Below are 21,531 nucleotides of genomic sequence, written 5' to 3' on the forward strand. Positions count from 1 at the left end.
GACACGTATTGGCTGAGCAGCCCTTCGTTTTTCTACGAGGAAGTCGAAATGGGATGTCTAATTAGTTTACTGTAAAAGACGAAGAATTCTTTCGTTTAGGAATCCATGATTCCATGGTCAAAACAAAACCAGGAACGTCACTTCTGCGGACCTTTCACACTGGTTGCCGAACAGAGACCAATGAGACACCTTGTGTATTTTAAAACTAATCGAAGACTACTCAATTGAGGTTTTTTTGTATCACAAGCATGCAAACTAATTGTAACATAATTATTACTTGTAATACAAACACAATTTCAATTCTCGCAGCAAAACTCATTGTATTCAAATGAAATGAACTTGCAAATATAAACACAAATAATCTGTCAAAACACAAACAGAGACGTTGAAAAACACAGACGTCGTTGACGCCGACAACCGGTGTAAAGTGTCCCATACAATCCCATACAAGACGATACGTTTTTACGCGGTTGGTTTTGGCCTTGAGTTTTCATCGAATGCACGGATGTCACGTCAGTCATGCATTCTTCTGGAGCGTTGGGCAATCTTTTAAGGCACTTCCTTCAAGAACAGGCCGATTTGATATTCGGTACCTTTTGGCCCCTTTGTCGTGCAATTTGGATTGCAATCAGTTGCATTTTATCGCCCGTACCCTTTCGGTCCTTAGGTGTTGAGGTAAACTTGCTAGCTGCTAACGTGTTCCGAAAGCAAGTCGTTCCGGATGAACGGATGTTTAGTGAGTTATGTGTTCTTCTAGGACGTTGGACGGTTTTAGGCAACTTCATTATTATGTTAACCGGTACTTCGCGCGGTTTCACAAATAACCCTATGTGTTAGGTGACTATAAGGATCCGAATCTGGTTTGGGTCGCTAGGTCTGATAGCGGGTTCCCTTTGCGTTGCCAGATAGAATTCGTGGCCAGCACTGGCCTTGGCCTCTTCAGGCGTTCAGAGACCACCTTAAAGACATCCTCTAACGCAACCGTGTTCCAATCCGTGCTCCCGTTCTGCAAACACTGGCACTGGCAACATAATTAAATCACCAACGAGCAAACGAAAGCATAGCCCAACCAACAAGTCCTCCTTCGAAACGACAAGCAACGCGGCCGTTTTGGGGGGGAGGGACACGACCTCAAGGGAAGTTAGTGAGCCTCGAAGCCATGGTCTGAAGGATATGAAAAATGGGTAGCATTGCAGTGACCCGCACGTTGCTGCATTGCTGCTACTACAAAGCCCGACCGAGCGACCGCGACTTTACTGACTTAGCAGGACTGCCACTGGAGTCAACAGACTCGCCGCTCGCCGCTCGATCTCTCCGCCCGTCAGACATGGCGTGCCAGGGGAAATTTGGAACTTTTCACATAAATTAGCTTTCCGCCGGGGCATCGTGCCGGTTAGAATACCGCTTGGCGAATGAACTCCGCGCACGGCCGGCAAACTGTTGCTTCCGGCCGGCGGAGGGTATTATGTTGCACGGAGCACCATACCGGAGCGACTCTCACCCGCCCGCTCGTTGCCCACCTCGAATGGGTAATCGTCGCAATCGAATTATGATCACGTTACTTGTCAGTGCGGCACGTTGAAAAACGGCTTCCGCATTTTTCTCGCATGATTAATGGGTGGCGCGCTGGCCGAGCAGCTGGCAAGGATAACTCACCGTGCCAGCGGGCAGCATCTGCGTTGAAGCGAAGAAGTTGACCTACCGCCGCGGAAGATAGCGTTCGCTCCCCCGTCATGGTGGGTTTCCATGTGATTGGATTGATAAAGTGTTGCAAGCCTGCCGTGTCACGGTGCAAGTTCGTTCTCAGCCGATGAGTAATGAGCTCCTCCGAGCCGTTCCGTGGCTAATAAGCTTAAACTATATCCCGGGCAACCATGAGGGGCAACGCTATTTTCGTTTCCCTCTTTTCCAACGATGTAATGCTGCATTCTTTGCACGATGGAGACGCATGGTGGCCCGTGCGTTGTGCACTCATTTCTTATGTTGTGGCTTACACTTTCTCACCGCATTCCATTTTTCTTGTTTGCTCCACAGAGCGGGCCCAATCCTGAGAACCTGATGAGGGTCGTTACCGGGGCGCGATAGCACCGCGTACCGTTTGTCGCCGTCGCCGACGCTTCTCACAAAAAAAAGCCACACGCACCGCACACTTATCGTCCTCTCGATGGCCCCGGTCGCTGGCGGTGCTAACGAGCGGCCATTATTGTAGCAATAGAACCAGCCCCACCCCGCAGCGCCATGGATTTTCACAAAGCACCACCACCCCGACCGCCAAGCCTGGCGGCTGGCCTCGCCAAAGCGAACGGTAAGTTTCGCACCGGCCGGCGCCGGAGACACGTGTTCGCCACGTTAGCGCCACCTAATTGCACCGAGCCCCGGCCCCAAGTCCAATCATGTTCGATGACGACGACGACGACGACGACGAAGTGTTAAGTGTACGTGAAGGGTGTCCCGGAAGCCGAGCGTGCCGTTCCGTTCAGCGCCGCACACATTATGTTGAAGCTTTACGGCACAATGGGATTAATTAGTCGAGGCCGTCGAGGCGCACTCAAGTGAAGTGGCTTCGGCATTGGTTTAGTTGACTTTTCCATTATGTTCCATTATTTCTTCGACGAAGCCAACACTTTCGCCGGCATTCCTTTCGGGCTGCCGGAGGCAGTAACTTTTACGATATGATTGGATTGGATACGACTGCTGAACTGACAGAAAACGAACTTGAGGCACTCGAGCAAACGCGCGCTGCGATCCTTGCTTTGAAAGACGAGTGAACTTCTAATTTAAAATATTTATTTACGAAGGCTCCGAATTTCGGCATCTATTCAACCAAATGCATGCAATATGTTGGTCATAATCCTAATATGTTTGAATGATTCATCCCAAATATCATAATAAATTGAAGTGTAATTAAATGTAATTTTAATAACATCCCGGCCAGTGCGCTCATCTTTACTGCATTCGGGTTTAATTATTCTAGAACCGAGTGCTCGAGAGCTTCCAAACCTTTCGAGCGACCGTCCGTTCGACCGTCGCTGGTCTATTTTTGTGCCCGGCCATTCCCGGGGCCGGCCATTGCCCAGAGCATTCATCCCATTTTTATCGTCAGTCGTCTCATATTTTATTTAATCACCGAAAGTACGGTGCATAAAGTGGAAATTACTATCACCGTGCGTCGCGTGCGCTCTTGGAGCGTGTGGCACTCCCAGCACTCCGGAGCATCTAGCCTGCTAACGACTATCGACCCGACCCGGCCCGACCACGGCACGGGCATCTCGTACATCGTAAAGCGAACCCAAACCGAAAGCTAACCCGTACGCTGGTTTGCCTTTTTTGCCTCTTTCTCTCTTTTTTCCTGCCATCGGACGATTCGGTCACCGGATCGCCATCACCATCGTCATCATCGGCTGTCGCCGGGTCGCCATGGACCGATGGATGCGCTCCTCCCGGCTCAGAAGTGTACGATTATATATTCATCGACAGCGGTAGCCCCGATTCGTACCTGAGTGCCGACGTCGGTGGCATCGTTAATGAGACGTTCCTCGGCAACATCTCGGTCATCGGGAACGCCACCGACCTAGGCACGGCCGGGGCCGGGCTTGGCCTTAACGGTACCGACGCGGAACCGCTGGCCGATGTGATCGTGATGGCGGTCACCTCGCTCGTACTTGGACTGATGATTTTAGTTACCGTGATAGGTGAGTGCTCGTTCTTCGGCGGGGACGCGGTGTAACCGGGGGGGGGGGGGGCACGGGCGAGTGATTGTAGATGTAAATAATAAAATAATGTACGACTTTCCTAGAGATTCAGAGATCCATCCGCGCAAACACCAGCGCCACCAGGCGCCTCCATCGGGCCACGAACCACCAGGCGGCTCCATCGGGAAATTATTTGGAATTCCTTTTCCGCGTTTTGCTGTGTGTGCGGTGCACTCTAAAGCGGTGTTCCTGCTTGCAGTCGAGGTGTTGATCAGCGTTTCGAATCGGTGTTTCTGGAGTTGTTTTGAGTTTTGAAGTGTAGCGTATACACCGCTCTCCGTAACTGCCGAGCGCACGCTCACGAAACGTCGGATGGGGCAAGGGAAGGTTTAAATGATACACAACCCGGATTCAATGCGGCACCGTGCATCCGGGTCATGAATAATTCCAAAGGAATTCCGGTGCAACTGTTTAAGTGAAGCGCAACTATCGTAAACGGTTTCGGGTAAGTGCAGCGTGCCCGTGTCAGGATTAAGCAACTCGGGATTCGAGGAGTGGAGTCGCTGCTGGGTCACCGTTTAGCACACACACACACACACGCGCGCAGTACCGGTGCATTAACTTCCGTTGGCATTTTTAATTGCAAAAGGCAACAATTTCCGTCGGTCTTCCAGCATCGCCGCGGGCACCACCCCCCGAAGGGCCGTGTGGAAATGACCCGCTCGTGGCCGGGGGGGTTCCATTACTCGCTCGCTACCTCGGCGTCTAACCTCCTTGTTTCGCTCCTTTCTTTTCCTCCGCAGGAAACGTTTTCGTAATAGCTGCCATCATTTTAGAGCGTAATTTACAAAATGTAGCTAATTATCTGGTCGCATCGTTGGCCGTGGCCGATCTGTTCGTGGCTTGTCTGGTGATGCCGCTCGGTGCCGTGTACGAGGTAATTGCTGCCCTTCCCCTTCTTGCCCGGTTCCTTGCCCTGGGCCGCTAATCACGGCTAAACGGTGCCCCGTGCGCAACATCGCAACATGCGGCATTCTTTTGGCACGCGATTAAAAGTGTCCCTTCGGCCAGGGCATTCGGCATCTTGAATCGGTTTTTTTAAGTTTAGTTCGTCACGAACAGAGGCGGCAGCATATATTAATACCACTTCCCGCGTTTGATCCCCGTGTCGATGCCCTCGCAGATAAGCCGCGGCTGGATCCTGGGGCCGGAGCTGTGTGATATTTGGACGTCGTGCGATGTGCTCTGCTGTACCGCCTCGATCCTGCACCTGGTAGCGATCGCCACCGACAGGTAGTAGCCCGATGCCGCCACCTGGCCAAGGGTTGTGACCATTTTGGGGTTTTGTTTCCGCATCCGCAGGTACTGGGCGGTGACCAACATCGACTACATGCACTCCCGGACCAGCCGTCGGGTGTTTGCGATGATCTTCCTCGTGTGGTTCGCGTCCGTCATCGTGTCGCTCGCCCCACAGTTCGGCTGGAAGGACCCCGAGTACCTGCAGCGGATAGAGCAGCAGAAGTGTATGGTCTCGCAGAACATCTCCTACCAGGTAAGAGGGTACCCGGACCGCCACCGACCACCACCGGCTAATCCGGGTTTTCCGTCCGCAGGTTTTTGCCACGTGCTGCACGTTTTATGTGCCACTGTTCGTGATCCTGGTGCTGTACTGGAAAATCTACCAAACCGCCCGGCGGCGGATACACCGGCGGGGGCCGAAGCTGCCCGCCACGCCCAACAGCAGCAACCAGGTAAGAGGGGGGCTAGCGGCGGATCCCGCGGCGTTTTAATTAATTCGAAAACAATCGGTTGCCCCGCGCACTCAGGAGGAAACACCAAAACCCAAGTCCAAGATACGATTTCATCTGAAGAAAAAGTTCACCAACCCGAGCAAATCGGCCGTATCGTCGCTCGGGCTGGTCGAGGGCAACTCCACCAACACGGTCAACACGGTCGAGGACACGGAGGCGGACAGCGCGACCAACGCGGCGGACAAGAAGGGCGCGGAAACGGCGTTCAGCGGCGACGAGGTGAGTTCGCGGCGAGTCGGCCTCTGGTCCGCCGTTCGTTACAAATTCAACGAGCCACTTCTGGGCCGACGTCCCGGTGTTTGCTGCCCCATTTTCTCCACCCCCCCCTCTCCCCCCCTTGGCCGGAAGTGGGTGGCCGGTGTGCTTCCGGCCCCAGCAACGGTGCAGCGCAAACTGTGCTAAGTACCGCCACTCAGCGGCACTCCATTTACGCTGCATAATTGTGTGAAAATCTGAATAAACAGTCGGAGTGAGTGAGTTTTCCGGCATAGAGGCATGGGCTGCTGCCAACAACAACATGCGCCCCATCGAGGCGGGTGAAACGGAAAAACTCGGAACGGAACTCCGAAACCGCCAGAGTGCGTTCGAGATGTCGTTCGAAGTTTCGTTCGAAGGATAACAAAGGTTTTTTTTTTGCGTCTCATTAAGTTCCCCATCGACGGTTCCGATGCAACATGGGCGGACTTATGCTCAAATGCGAAGAGAAACAAGTTGTGCGTGCGGCATCAAGAGGAAACACCAATGTACTTCATCGTTGACGTCATTGAGATGTCGGCCATCGTAATTGTGGCTGAATTTGGGGCGATGACGCCAGTAGTGTTGGCTTTCGGTGTTGGTGTTGAATATGCATCCAGCCGGGAAAATCACCAAATGTTTTGAGTGGGACATTGAAGCGACCACAACGTCTGCCGGCCTGTAAAACAAAATATTTTATGCAGTACTAGGATGAAAAATTCGTTCAGTTTGTTAAAAATATCGATTAAGTCGTTTAAATAATATGTGTGCACCGTTTAGAGATCGAAAGGGGGATATCTTTTAACTTGAATATCAACATCCTCGAGGGCTATGTGCCTGCCGTGGACCCTGTTGTAGGGCGAAGTCCTGACCAATAGGACGTGAGACGTAATCCATCATGAGTGGTGACTTCTTTCATCATATCTTGTTAGCTACGGTCTGGCAAGCTGGACAAACTCATAAGTGTAGTTGAGTGTTACCAACAATTCATCAGTCCAGGGCATCTTTTCCCAGAATAAGGGAGCTTCCAAGCATGTCATATGCCATCTACTAGGTTGTTTACTAAGTTTTGCGGGTCGATACCAGAGAGCGCTGCTACGAGCTTGATTTTTTTGTTATATTCGTACACTCTTCAAAAGAACGTATATGAAGTTTCATTTCAATCGGTCACTTAGTTTTTTTTACAAGCCATTTAGTATCGACATGTCAAAATAAATTTTACAGCTGCTATGACGTCATCAATTGGTTAAAAACGCTTTCCGCGCACGATTTTTGTTTGGTTTGAAAACAGATGGAGGTCGCTAAGGGCCAAATCTAGTGAATAGGGTGGATACTCCAACAATTCGAACTTTAATTCACGGATTTTTTCCATTTTCAAATTGCTCTTGTGACACGGTGCATTGCCCTGATGAAAGAGGATGTTTTTCTTTTTCAAACCGGGTCTGTTTTCACAAATTTTCGCTTTCAGTTGCTCTAAAATGTTACAACAACAATAGAAATTAATTTTTTTAGTCGTTTGCAAGTAATCCGCTAGCAACATTTCATTCGCATCCCACAAAACTGATGCTTTCATCTTTTTAGGCAATTTCTGGACGAACTCGTTTCGGAACCGAAAAAAATGGTTCACACCACTCTTTAGCAACTTGTTTTGATTCAGGATCATAGTGAGAGACCCAAGCCTCATCTACAATGATGATTCAATGCACAAAATCCACATTATCCTATCGAAAACGCTTTAAATGTTGCCAAGAAAGATGCATTCGAATGCGTTTGTAGCAAATGCGGCACCCATGTTGCAAACAGCTTTCTGAAACCCAAAACTTCAGTCAAAATATTGGTTATAGTGCTCAATGAGTTGGCTAGGTCTTGTACTTAATTTCTATCAGTGATTGGACGATTTTCGAAAACGATATCCTGTATTGTTTTGCGATTTCCGATGTTGTGTCTGTTTTTTGACGTTTTTGACACGGATCGTCTTAAAGGCTACTACGACCATGTTTAAGTTCAGAATCCCCTATTTGAACCACCTAATTGAAGGCAAAGAATCCTTATACACTTTTAACATTCGTTCATAAATCTCCTTTGCGTTTAAACCTTTCAAAAATAAAAAATAAATCATTGCACGGTACTTGATTTTTACCGCTGTAAAAAATTCTGTGAGACGTCGTTACTAAACGGCTTGTAAAAAAAAAATTAAGTGTCCGATTGAAATGAAACTTCACATACGTTCATATGAAGAGTGTACCAATATATCTAAAAAAAAATCAAGCTTGTAGCAGCGCCCTCTGGTATCGAACCGCAAAACTTAGTAAACAACCTAGTATGACTCAAATTGACTTTTTTAGGCTCGGAAACTGTTTGAAAACACGACCAGTTATGCAAGCATCCTATTGACTGTGCAGAAGAGACCTATATGCCTTCTGATTGCAATTTATGTTGAGTATTGTTGACGGACAGAAGAGGGTTTGTAGTTGAGATGTGAATTCGTTTCGGTGGCCATTCGACGACCTTCCTTTTTTGCAACTTTCAGTTATTGGGCGGCTTGTGAACCTTGTTTCGCCTGTGTTTCTCACGCTTAATTCTGCATTTTCAACATCAAAACGCATAAGAAATTACGTTACTATTGCTTATAAATAACCATATCTCTAGTTGCTCTAGTACCGAGCAAAATAAAGGAATAAGAAATGGAAAAAACGAACACTTTAAGCTTCACACTTCAAATACACTTTGTATCGAACCACTCAAATTCCCCAATGGCTGCAAATGAATGTACATCAAAATGACATTTAACCGTTAAAAAGTTTGCTCTGGGAACTGTTCAAAATCTCCGGGGATCGATTCCAGAGGGAGAAAAAGATAAATTTTGCACACATTATGTGTACGTTCCGATGAGAAACTGTTTCTCGCTAGTCACCGTATTTTGGTGATCAATTTTGATTGTTTGACTGTTGATTGTTTGCCTGGCATCCAAAGCATAAAAAAAACCACAGAAAATTTGACAAATGTTCCCCGGGGGACCTAGTCGTGGCCGCACGGACATTCCAAGAATTTGCTTCTTCGCTTGCGCTTCAACTTACGGGATCAGCCAGAGTTCCAATCCTGCTGCCCAACCGAAACCGATCGGTTCAAAGTATGTTCAAATCGAACGAACCTATGAACATGGAACTCGGTCTGCGTTTGTTCTTGCGCATCAATTAATTACTTTTCCGAGCCCGACCGCTGGGCCCCAACGATGCCCATTGGGTCAATTCATCGTGCCATCGTCGGGAGGTCCACCCAGGTCCCCGAAATCATGGCCGATGCTCCGATTTGCATATTCACAACCCACCCTCACCCACTTCAGCGCAAAGCGAAGGCTCTCGGGTCTGATTCGATCGTCCGGCGCCGGCCTCCGGCTGCCTCGCTTCTACTTGCAGAGCACCCCCCTTAGCAATAGTCAAATCCCGACGGTTTCGTACGAGGTGACGCACCGGCAGCTGGCACAGTCCGGCGCTACGGAATCGAACAATAACAATAACCGGACGGTGGCCAAACGCAGTCCGAGCGGAAACGGTAGTGGACCGGCCGCGCCTCTGCTTCTCCCGGCGGCCACTCCGCTGCACCCGGACGCGCCCCAAACGCAGCAGCACCAGGAGTCCCAGGCCAGCGGTGCTGGGGAGACCGGGACGCACGCCAACCAGACCACCGGCCTCAAACCACCAGCCGGTGCCGGTGGCGCAGGGCAGCTGCAGGGAGCCGGCTCCGCGCTCCACATCGCCAGTAGCCCGAATCCGCATGCCCAGGTCTCGAAGCGCAAGGAGACGCTCGAGGCGAAGCGCGAGCGGAAGGCGGCCAAAACGCTGGCCATCATCACGGGCGCGTTCGTCGTCTGTTGGCTGCCCTTCTTCCTCACCGCCCTGCTGCTGCCCCTCTGCGAGAGCTGCTCCATCAACGACACGGTCGCGTCGCTCTTCCTGTGGCTCGGCTACTTCAACTCCACGCTCAACCCGGTCATCTACACCATCTTCAGCCCCGAGTTCCGGCAGGCCTTCAAGCGCATCCTGTTCGGCAGCCACCGCTCGGCCACGTACCGGCGCGGCAAGCTGTAGAGCGACAGGACCTCTGGCGGTAAGTACATGGCATGGCCGTTAGAACCATTCCCACCCGAGAGTACCCGAGCTACATTTGCTCGTTGAAAATCGTTTGGAACCCACGAGTCCACTCGAAGTCCATTCCGCACTTCGAAGCCAGCGAGATGCTCAGTGTCAATTCGACCCCCTTCCCGGGACTTTCCAGTCGGAAATCCGTACTCGTTACGGATCTTCTGGGCACAATCAGTGCCCACAGTTTCAAGCTTGGCAAGCCCCCTGGAAACAATCTCCATTCGCCGTGGGTCCTGGTTTCAGACGAGGCGGCCCTGCGAAGTCATTATTTTGGAATCTTCTAAAACGGAAACTTGGCCGACTCCTGACCCGTTTAATGTACCACGTGTGCCGACTCACAGGAACCGGAGGGAGTTCCCAGATCCCAGGTGCCCGAAAGCTCTTTATTGTTACCTAGTCGGGGCAACGTCGACCCACGGGCACCGTGGATGAGGCTCACTGGACGCTTATTTATTTGTTTTACTTTTGCCTAATCGATTTCGACTCTTCACGACCATATTATCTTGTACGCTCCACTCGTGACTTCACAGAGCTTTCGACGCCCAGGCCTGAGAGTGACTGACCTGTTTTCAGAATATACATTAAGGACCATCAGGCCCGGTGGAAGAAAAGCATTCTAAAGTTAAGATAAATGAAACTCTACCATTAACGGTTAGGATTACTCGTCAGGCGTTAATACTTTATTTAAGACTCACGGCTTTAGAACTTTTTTCTGTAAGCTTTAGCGTAATTTATTTATTAATTTATTTATTCAATTAATTAATGGAGTTATTTCATAAGCATCTTCAACGGGCTGCATAGCCTGATTGACAACTTAGAACCCGTAGCATAGTTAATCACATTCAACAAGAAAAACAATAAAACCGGGATACCAGTGTAGGAACTGATAAACGACTGAAAGAGTGTCTATGGCGGCATGAAAGTAAATACATTGCAACACTGACGAAAGGAGATATTGAAGTAACAAAGTGACGAGAATTAAGTGAATATTATAATGTGGCAATTGATCAACCGCGTACCATCCCAGCGAAATAACACTGATCAAGGATCGGACGAAACTCAGAACTCTTGCGGATAGCAAAACTCTGAAAACATAACGGATAACGGTCACGGATAGGTTTCGGTTTCGCATCTTAGTCACACCATGTTTAATTTCGAATAATGGCGCTTCATTTTACAGCTAACACGCATTGAAGTGAGTCCAATAATTTTAATTGTTGCCATGAAACAGACAAAAAGAATGGTGTCGAACTAAAGCTTGAAAAAAATCTGAAATTCTTTGTATCGAAGAACCAACCATAAGTCCACCACATACGTCAGTGGTTCAAATTAGCAGAAATCGAGTACTCAAACAAATATTATTGGATCAAATCAGATAATTCAGCAATAACCAGTGAGTGGTCCGTGTTCTTCGGGTCCCAGAAACACCTTACAACCAACGTCTTGAATTCTAATCAGCTCATATGAATTCTTTGAAACAATCCTCACGATTATCTCGTCAGGCGCCATTTTATGGCCGTTCGTTTGCCACGAATAAATTAATATCTATCGGTGATTCCCGAACCGCTACCCCAGATTGGCTTACGATCCTAATAACGTTTAATGGTTTCAATATGTCCGATTGGGACTTTGAAGAACCTTCATTAAAACTAAAACACAGTTACGGCCCACGAAATCCGATATCACACACATTGGCATTGACACTCCCAGAGTAGTTAACTCGGGCTAGGCTCCAGGGCGACCGAAAACTCATCTCCATTCCCAAGCGAACCCGAACGGCAAACCTGAGAGCGATAAAAAACGATGAGGATGAAAAGGATCACGCTTCTCGGGCGATAAATAAACGCCTAATAAGGCTGGGCCCGGAAACTTTCACTTCCGGTGTTCGGATTTCGGGCGATCGCTCATTAGCTTCGTGACCGGGCGCCCGGTCGTCTCGACTTTTGACCTCTTGGACAAAAATTAATTACCCTATTGACGGTATGGGACCCATCTTGAGATGTTTTCGGGGGTGCTCGGTCGGGCACGCTCTCAAGGATCAACCGGCCGATGATATGGATCTCGGGCCCGTGCGACCCACCCCGGAAGGCCGGATCCGGAAGGACTGATTGAATAACGGGATGGGATGCGTTGTGGGTTTTATATCATTTTCCTGTTTTTGTGTGCGGGACGCTGAAAAGGGTTTCCGTCCAAGGCCTTCCGCGCTCGGACAGCACACGAAGGATCCGAACATTCCGATGTTCCGTGCACACTTTGTAAGCTGGAGACTACTCGGCAACTTTCTTCTACGAGTGTGGTCCCAATTTTTATTTAAATTTCCTTCAAAAGTCAACGATGGTGACGCGGCGGTAGTGTATCTTATCAGTCTGCTGCTGCTGCTGCTACTTCCGGCGCCCGCTCGGTCGCCTTGACAACCCGGACACTCTGGAGAAGCCGGAATGATTCATTATCATTCGATTTCATCTTAAGTAAATTACTAAATTTCATAATTGAATTGAATCATGGCTTCTTTGTGTGCTGGGCTGGCCGGAAAAGGGCTGCGCAGGACCCCAGGGCTGCAAGCTGAAACTACAGCCAGCATCCGGTACCTTCCGGCAAGGACACCGAATGGCGGGCCCAGGTCGACCGGCGGCCAGGGTACGATTTGCCCACGGGCAAGGAAATTGATTCGATTCGCTACGCCATCTTTCGTTTCGCTCTTTCGCACGATGGGGGGATCGTGCCGGGGGACCCACCTAGACCCAGCACCCACCGGCACCGACCACCCGGGTCCGAGAGCGTATCCTTGAAGTACAATTCTCGAGAATGCCCACTGGGTGGGGTGGAGCGCTAGGATCCTTCTAGGCTCACGCTTCGCTGGGTCGACGTTTCGTTGGAGCAAATTGCTCTCCAACCGCCGACGTTTGCCTCACCGGACTCCGTAGGCCCCCGAGTGCCACCCGCCATCCTTCCACCCTTCTGGCCGGCCGGCCGCTCCGATTGATTGCCTTTCGCACATGGTTGCACATTATTGCGTGCAAAGAAGAAGATGCAAATGAAACCAATTTCGCGTCGTTGCGGCCATCGTCGGGCACGTCGGGTCGGGCTTATGATTCTGGGCGAGGGCCATGGACGATGTAAAAGAAAATCCATAAATTTTCCCACAGCACAAATAAATTGACAAAAGTTTGCACGTTCTCTCTCTCTCTCTGTCTCGCTCTGTCGACTCCGTCACGCTGTCGGTCAACGGAAGGGAATGTGACGCCACGCGGCGTTCTTACTCACCGATAAAATCGATTTACGGGCTCTCGGTGCGGCGGTCGGATTGCGTCACTAAGAGTCACGGTGCACACGGATGCTACGCAAAACAGAGAACGGCGTCCCAGAGGAGACATGCCAAGCCCGGTTTGCAATCACTCCATAAAACAATCACCGTCCTCGGTCGGTTGGCATAAAAAAGTTGAATTGCATCGATCAGGGGCATTGCGTCAGTGCATCGGGTTGCCTAAGCTGCCGATCCTTGAATCCGGTGGAAATTATTGGATTGATTTAAATGACAAGCGATTCAATTTGTTCCTCAACTTGCGCATTGGCGGCATTTTGAGCGATTGAGCGATGAAGGATTTGCAGCACGGGGTGGCAGCGTTTATTATCAGAAAACCAGTTAAAACTTATTGGACAACTGCACCGTGCCGGAACGAAGCGTTTTTTTACTCATTTCGAAAGCTTTGTGCAAAATTGATTACCAATGGCTTTTAGGTCTTGTTTGTCAAGCAGTTTGATCGTGCCAATGACGCCCTTCTACCGTGGCAATCCGGTTACTAAGAGCTTTTCGTCAGCCTCGGCACCCTCTATTGTTCCATCAGCATCTTCATTGGCATCAATAAACAAGAGAATAAACTAAGGAAGTTTAGCGCAACCTATTGGTCAGTTAATATTGATAGGGCAATAGCTATTTAGTCGCGTTGCCTCGAGTACGTTACGATGTTTGGAAAGGATAAATTGGTCAACTGATGAGCTTGTAGCGAATCCAGCATCTCCTAATGTTTTCTAATGCCGTCACCAAATCACAACTAAGATTGGAAAATCGAAGATCGATTGGAGGGGAAATGGAGCTTTGCTGGATGCTAATGCTTCGGAAGGACCATAATCCAAAGACGATAAAATAAATGATTAGGATACATTATAATGATGCACATTGTGGTTAAATTGTGCCGTTTGTGTATGGAAATTACAGATTCCGCTTGAATTGCAAATTTACATCCATTTGGTCCTTTGTTTGGCTCTAGGACGAAGCTGGCGGAGGTTGATTGTAGCCCGCCGGGAGATATTCGCTCCGCGACCCGACAGACCACATCCTGAGCCGTTGAAACCATCGTGAATGGTAAAACCCATCGCTGTGGCCGGAATTCAAGGCACCGCGAAAATAACCGCAAAATTGTGGGTCTGCAATTTTCCTCCGGCAGACAGTTGGGGCCGCGCGAAAACATTCCACCGGCCGATTGGAAGGATAGAAGTGGGAAGTCGAAAGTTAAAAACCCATCATGGTAAGCAAAAAAGCAAGAAAGTGGCAAACTTAATTGATCGACACTCTCGTCGATTCGCAACAAACGCGCACTCGAGCCACACTCGCATTCTAAAATTGTTGGTAAATATTTGTCCAGCATTTCGCTCGATTTGCTACCGTGTACCATCCCGAATCGAACTTCGTCCATTTTTACCGGAAATGGGGATGGCACGGCGCACACCGGCCAAGATGCCGGCCGAAGATGATGTCCTTCAGGCCGTCATCGGCCGATGCCGATAAACTCTCGAAATACTCGATGGTACACCGCCCAGGGGGGCGGCGTGTGACCCGTGCTTCCTCGTCCCCCCGCCACCCAGCCACCGATGGTCCGCAACAAATCGCAACGAGCATAAAGTGGAGAAATTGTTCGATCAATATTGACCGAACCTATTATCGGCGAGCATTGCTCCGCACGAAGGTGCTGTCCCCGCCCGCCCCCCCCCGCGAGAGTCCGGGACCAGATCGGCACACCAACACATGTCCTTCGGCACCGAAAGCATTCATTGTGAATCGGGCCAGCCATGTTTGCTCATTTCATATCCGATGTCACGTTCGAATTATGCTCGGCCAACAGTCCTCGGCCGCCTATGCCTGGCTTTCTGCACTCGGACTCTCGGACTCTCGAGTACCCTTCAGCCGCAAGTGGGTCTGCCATTGACGGCCGGCTATCGGGACGGCCCTCCCGGCGCCTTATGCTTCCCGCGCCAATCGTTATCGATGTGCGGAAGCGCACGGTAAAGGACTGAGCAACTCGTAAGTGAAAGCGCTACGGATGAAGAACATTTCTTTCGCAATAATATGCAATAATTAAATCGTGTTCATATAGCCAGTACGGGATACTCTTACAGGACTGTACAACTCTACGTTATCAATTAATTGATTTGTTTCGCTGTGCTGTAATCCTTTTTGAAACACATACTAGGTTGTATACTAAGTTTCGACGATACCGATCGATACCTTAGGGCGCAGCTACGGGCCTGATTTTTTTTGTGATATTGGTACACTCTTCAAATGAACGTCTGTGAAGTTTCATTTCAATCGGTCACTTCGTTTTTTTTACAACTCATTTAGTATCGACATGTCAAAATTATTTTTCACAATCGAAAAAATCAAGTATGTGCAGTGATTTAATTTTTATTTTTGAAAGGTTTAATGGCAAAGGAAAATTATGAACGAATGTTGAAAGTGTATAAGGACTCTTCGCCTTCAATTAGGGGGTTAAAAGAGCAGTTTCTGAGTTTAAACGCGGTCGTAGTAGCCTTCAAGACGATCCATGTCAAAAACGTCAAAAAACAAACACAACATCGGAAATCGTAAAACAATACAGGATATCGTTTTTGAAAATCGTCCAATCACTAATAGAAATTAAGTACAAGACCTAGCCAACTCATTGAACAGTATAACCAATATTTTGACTGAAGTTTTGAGTTCGAGAAAGCTGTTTGCAAAATGGGTGCCGCATTCGCTAAAAATGGAACATTGCACCAGGTCACAAAAGCAATTCGAAAACGGCAAAAATCCATTAATTAAAGATCGAATTGTTGTAGTATCCACCCTATTCACCAGATCCTGTATTGTCTATGTGTCGTACGTATAATCTCTGTTCGTCCATTGTGGATTATAACATGTCTATTCGTCAGTGTCGTAGTGTCCTTGACCTCGCGTCCTTTTAATGTCTGGTTACCGGTTTTTTGTCTTCGTCTTCGCCAGGCGCAGAGTTAGGCTAGCTAGGGCTTTGTTTAGGTTAGCTAAATTTTTTTTTTCCTTTTGTCAACTAGGCTCAATTGCCCATTGTCAAATTTTTGCTAATAAATAAATTTGGCCCTTAGCGACTTCCATCTGTTTTCAGACCCAAAAAAATCATGCGTGAAAAGCGTTTCCATCAAATGATGACGTCATACCAGTTGTAAAAATTATTTTGACATGTCGATACTAAATGGCTTGTAAAAAAAAACTAAGTGACCGATTTAAATGAAACTTCACATACGTTCATTTGAAGAGTGTACCAAAAAATTAGGCTCGTAGCTGCGCCCTAAGGAATCGAACGTCAAAACTTAGTATACAACCTAGTAGCACACCCAAAACTACTATGGAAACGTTGATAAAAGTTTCATAGTTCTTAGCTTTCAGGTCTGTTTGAATATAACACGATATTTACAACATATTTAAAAATCTTTTAAAATTAGTTTTGTTAAACTATGATGGTGATCAGATAGTGTTCAGTGTTGTTGTTCAGCGTTTAATATTTTGAGAGGCGTATGTATTGCAGAATATAACTGTTGAATGAATACTTACTGTAAGTTCTCTATTAATTGCGTACAATTTACTGCTTCTATTTTCCCTGACATCGATCTCGAATCTGATGCCATAATGAAAGGTTCTTAAGCTTTTAGGACTCTTGAATAAATCTAGAAGAGGTCGAAAATTAGGAATCACCATTCCCGATTATTCTCCCAGCAAACCGATCTCCAAAGTTTTTGGAAAAGAAAACTACACCAAAAATCATCGAAACAGTTAAGGATAATTGAAATTTCGCGGAAAGAAAACGGGCGTTGATCGCTTCGTGCCGCTGCCACCCGGTCGTGTCGTCCCAAGATGCTCCGCTGGGCGAAACTTCCTTTTCTATGGGTTGACCGTCACGATCCGGTTTCATTTGGTCGCCAGCGCCCTTACGGCATCAGTCCACAGCCAGCCAGCCTGCCTGCAGCCTGAATATTGCTCGGTGAGGCACCGTTACCGTGTTCCAACGCTGGCCGCAGTTTGCTCATTAAAATTGTGACAATTTTCCGCTGCCCTAATATTCAATTTGACTACGCCGAGTGTCTTTACCGCGTGAGGGAAAAAGTACACCAAAATAAGCAAACGAACCAGCAACGGCTTTGTTTGATGAAAAGTTTTCCGGCCGCACACGGAGAGAGAGAGAGGTTTTAAATGTGGTTCCAACGGTTAATTCCACGCCACTACGCTGTGCGCCTCTCGTTTCGCACTCCACCGACTCCCGGCGACCTGTGGCCCGGTGGAAGTTTTCGGGTTTCTCCGCGGGTTGGCTCGTTTTTTGCTCCAACCGATTCAACAACCGAAAAGGTACTTTTCCTTTACAGTTGACTCGTTTCGCTCGGTTTCGCCAAAGTTGGAATGGAAGAAAGTCCTGGCAGTGCGGGCTTGGTCGCGCGTCGTGGCTACACACCTTGCGTTACGACACGAACACCGCCGAGCACGGGTCTAATGATGCCGGCGAAACGGACCAGCTAAGCGGAAATGGTCTAATAATTATCGCTCAGCGTCCGCCTCTAAATGGTCCCCGAGCGCGGAACGATACGCTTGGAACCGAAAGGACGTTGCTGTTGCCGTTGGTTGCCGATGGTATTGCCGTTGGCTGCCGCGAGCTCTTACTCCTTTCCTACACCCGGAAGAATAGACTCGCTGACATGTCCGGAACGCGCATTTAAATGATTTAAGAACAAGTTTCGAAACTGTTTCCTCGATTGTGGGGAGTGATCCTGGCAACCTGGCGTTCGAGGCTGTCACCGCAGGGTGGCGCACCGTTACTTTTGTTGTCACGTCGGCGTTATAACAAAAGAAGCCTAGCTGACCGTTTAATTGATTGCTTTAGGCAAAAGCAATATTTTCATACATTGTTTAGGTTCAACCAAGGCTTTCCATTTTTTGTTTCTCTATAACTTTTGACGTATACTTCATTTGTACAAATTTAAACCACACAGCAGCGTGTGCAGTAGCATCGTTAGACTAGTTTTGAGTGACTTCCAAACAGTTGAGTTAATGAATATATTTATGTTTTGTGTGAATGTATATTTTTTATTCAAGTCGTGGTAAACTGTTTGAATGGGGCCATAAAACCAGGCCACTGATTCGAATCGGGTGCGAACCGGTAATGAACCATCTCCCAATCGGTTTCGAACAGATTCTAGGGATTCAGTTTTTCATGCATTTTTAGATTCCTTTTTACCATTTTTAACACTGCCAAAAAACATATTCCTTTTACAGCTAAGCCTTCACAAAAACATTTTGCTGCACGTAGAAATTCAAACGCTGTGCAAACCATGTAGTATGGCCACCGTAATGGAGTCTTTTTGAGAGCGCTTTATTGGCGTATCACGCAAAAAAGACAACCATTTGCTAGCCACTTACGAGGTTCTGGTTAAGCATCCTTTGCGAAAAACGTTTGCGCCCAGCGCTAATTGAGTTCAGGCGCGGCACTCGGCCACGTGCTACCCGAGCCGGACACCAGCCGGCCGAGGACAATCCATCTCGTTCGCCGCGACCGACTGTGATGTTGAAGGCCACACACTATGGGGATGTTTTGTGGAACAGGGGGACATAAATTGTTTTAAAGAAGAATCTATGGACTTTATGGAAGGTTTTTTGCTTGCCTTGCATGTGTTTTGATCAAATTCAACATTCAAACTGTAGTACATGCGGTTGGGTATACTAAATTATCCATTTTGCGAATTTGTTTCTTTGCACCCGTAGTTATGCAATCCGCATGACACTTGCCCTCTCAATAGTCATAGTTATGACGTTTTAATGCATAATCATCGGCAAATACCGAATTTCGGATAAAAGTCTTGTCACTTATGAGTGTGCAAACTGCAAAACTGCAAACGAATAGTAAATAGTTTATTTCTTCATCAAAATTCATGTGGATATTAATCTACTTGATTAAATGCATGGTCAATCGAGATATCTTCGTTACCGTTTTTTTTTTTTGTTTTTTTTCTGGAAAAAACCTGTAACTATTGATATAATAAATTATAGAAAAATGTGCACAATGAAAATATGAGGCTGAGATAGAACCCCTCAATGCATATGCCCCAAAAGAAATACATATTCAGTTGAATAGGCAGACAATTACTACCATATATTGCATACCTTAATTGCCCAAATGTAAACGCTTTGTTAACGTATATTCTGTACCTGTTAAATACTTACTAAAGGCACATTATCGTTTGAAGACCGTGCAAACGATCGCGTTAAAGTAGTGAGTTAAAAGTTGGCTTCAAACAGCATTTTTTATCCCACTTTCGATTTTGACAAATGAAATCTCGGAATCTACGCCAGAAGCATAGTTAAGTGACCTATTTCAAGGAGATAAAACTGAACTTATACCCGATTTGTAACCACTTTCTGCCCCATGGTGCTTTGGGCTCAGCGTCCAGCTGGTCTTTCTGAAGCAGCGTTTTAATTAACACATCCCACCGAAGGGCACGTTCTCAAGCCGGTTCTCGTTTCACTTTCTTTCCGTTACAGATCCGGTGGCCAGCGGACTGAAGCAAACCGGATGGCGGTCCGAGAAGGGGACGACCCGAGAAGGCTCACGACGGGCCCGTGGATCCGTCAAATGGGATGAAAATTACAGCAAACGACGATCAGCAAGGTAACGAGAGCCCGAAAGTGACCATCCCTTATCCTGTCCACACTCCGAGGACGCCTCAGCGAAGGTTGTGCCGCACGCACGAGTAGTAGGCGTAGTGAGTAGGCCACAGGGCCGACCCACCAGGTGCCCGGAGCCAGCCACCCAGAACTTGCTTCTTTATTGGAGCGCGAGCAGAATAGCTTGGTTACTTGGCGCCACATATCCTCAAAGAACTGCAGACCAGCTGGGTTTTTTGCCGCGCGTATGTGTGTGTGTGTGTGTGACGGTAGGCTGCATGACCGGATGAATGGCACATCGTGGCCCCCATCGTCGCCGCCCGGGCTACGAGCTCCACCCGGGCGTCGACGAAGGCAGCCTGAACGTGTCCTTAAGCGAATTCTTTAAGCTTAAAAATCCGAAGCTTAAAGGAACAATCCTGGAGCCGGAGCCGAAGCTGACCGCCGCTGACAGAAGCTGAGGCCCGTCCGCTCTCTGTGCACCGCTCTCGGCCCACCACAGGACCACGCGCCCCGAAAGGTCCGCTCGATCGATCGAAGCGTAACGCAGCATCGCGTCGAGGTCACGTTTTCTGACACGGCGCGCGCGCCATGGCAACGCCGAAATGTGTATCCCGTTTCCGGTGCCGGTTCCTGTTTCAGCTTCAGCGTCGTCACCAGCAGATTGAAAGCGACCTCCGGTCCCTCTGTGTGTGTCGCTCCGCTGGCTATATTATTTTCCCATTTTCAACAACCCTCCCCCCGAAAAGGAAGACATTTTTCTTTTGGGCTTCTATGTTCGCCGGGTTACGTGGTGGTGGTGGCATGCCCTCGAAGGCCATCGTCCTCGAAGAAGACGGAGGAGCCGAAAATAATCTACAATCACCCGTGTCGCCGCGGAGCGAAGCGGCGTAAGCATATCATGCTTACAAATGTTGTCATCCTGTGTCGGTACTTGGTTCGCTCCCCTTCGCAACGGAGCAGCGTTCACCGCGCGGGGGGGGACTCAGCTTTAAAGTTTTCTAGGCTATCGTTTTTGAAGCTCTCAGTGAGGCATGGTTTGTTTTTGAGGCTTATCCGATATTGGAACGGCTAACACACGCACACAGTCACCGTTCCTTTAACTCTCATAACGGTGCAGTACTTCAATCATTTATACCATTACTTGATTCTGCTCGATTTTGCCCGAATTTCATCCGTATGTCCGCATTGTCCTCGCCAGGAACGCCAGAAACCTGGAGAAGAACACACATATACTTCGCTCCCGATTGACCCACCTTAGCTCTCTCTCTCTAGACCCTAACGGGCGAGTTTTAATGCCCATCCCGTTCCGCCTGCTCGCACCATTATTTCTGATCACCGTCAACGGCAAATGTGCGCCCTTCAGTTCGCCTTCGCCTTGGCTGCCGGAAGAAGCATCCCCGCTAACACAAAGTTCCCGTCACAAATCTCCTGCTGAACGGGGGTGGGCTCTTGCGCTGTCTTACGGGGGGGCCGGCCTTAGCCTTGTAAAGGCTTTTCGATTTGTACCTTTTTGTACCACGTGCGGAGGGGGATCAGCAGCCGGGCCCATCCCGTCGGCGCGGCTTAGTGGCGCGGCCAGTATCCTTTCCTTCGCATGGGCCGTGCATGACAAGCCAAGAAGCAGACCGAGACGGGGGACACGATGATTTGAAAAATCCAAAAACGGAACGGACGGCCGGGCTCAGGTTTTCGGGGGGCGCAGCGAGAAATGA

The 21,531-nt window shown here is 48.5% G+C and overlaps 1 protein-coding gene across 1 annotated transcript; it reads left to right on the plus strand.

The window, feature by feature from the left end:
- Positions 1–2,196: 2,196 nt before the first annotated feature.
- Positions 2,197–9,825, plus strand: LOC128269168 (5-hydroxytryptamine receptor-like). Its single transcript, XM_053006551.1, has 8 exons — positions 2,197–2,305; positions 3,450–3,692; positions 4,496–4,629; positions 4,876–4,985; positions 5,055–5,244; positions 5,306–5,443; positions 5,519–5,722; positions 9,154–9,825. Exons 1-8 carry the CDS (start codon positions 2,239–2,241, stop codon positions 9,823–9,825), a joined length of 1,758 nt encoding a protein of 585 aa, XP_052862511.1. The 5' UTR covers positions 2,197–2,238.
- The last annotated feature ends 11,706 nt before the right edge of the window (positions 9,826–21,531 follow it).

This window comes from Anopheles cruzii, chromosome 2 (genome assembly GCF_943734635.1).
Source record: "Anopheles cruzii chromosome 2, idAnoCruzAS_RS32_06, whole genome shotgun sequence".
NCBI classification, from domain to species: Eukaryota; Metazoa; Arthropoda; class Insecta; order Diptera; family Culicidae; genus Anopheles; species Anopheles cruzii.

Bases quoted from the DNA above. Each gene is read 5' to 3' on its own strand.
- LOC128269168 (XM_053006551.1), top strand. From the start codon at position 2,239: ATGGATTTTCACAAAGCACCACCACCCCGACCGCCAAGCCTGGCGGCT. The intron at 3,693-4,495 runs GTGAGTGCTCGT...TTTCCTCCGCAG, and splicing joins GATTTTAGTTACCGTGATAG to GAAACGTTTTCGTAATAGCT. The intron at 5,723-9,153 runs GTGAGTTCGCGG...TTCTACTTGCAG, and splicing joins CGGCGTTCAGCGGCGACGAG to AGCACCCCCCTTAGCAATAG.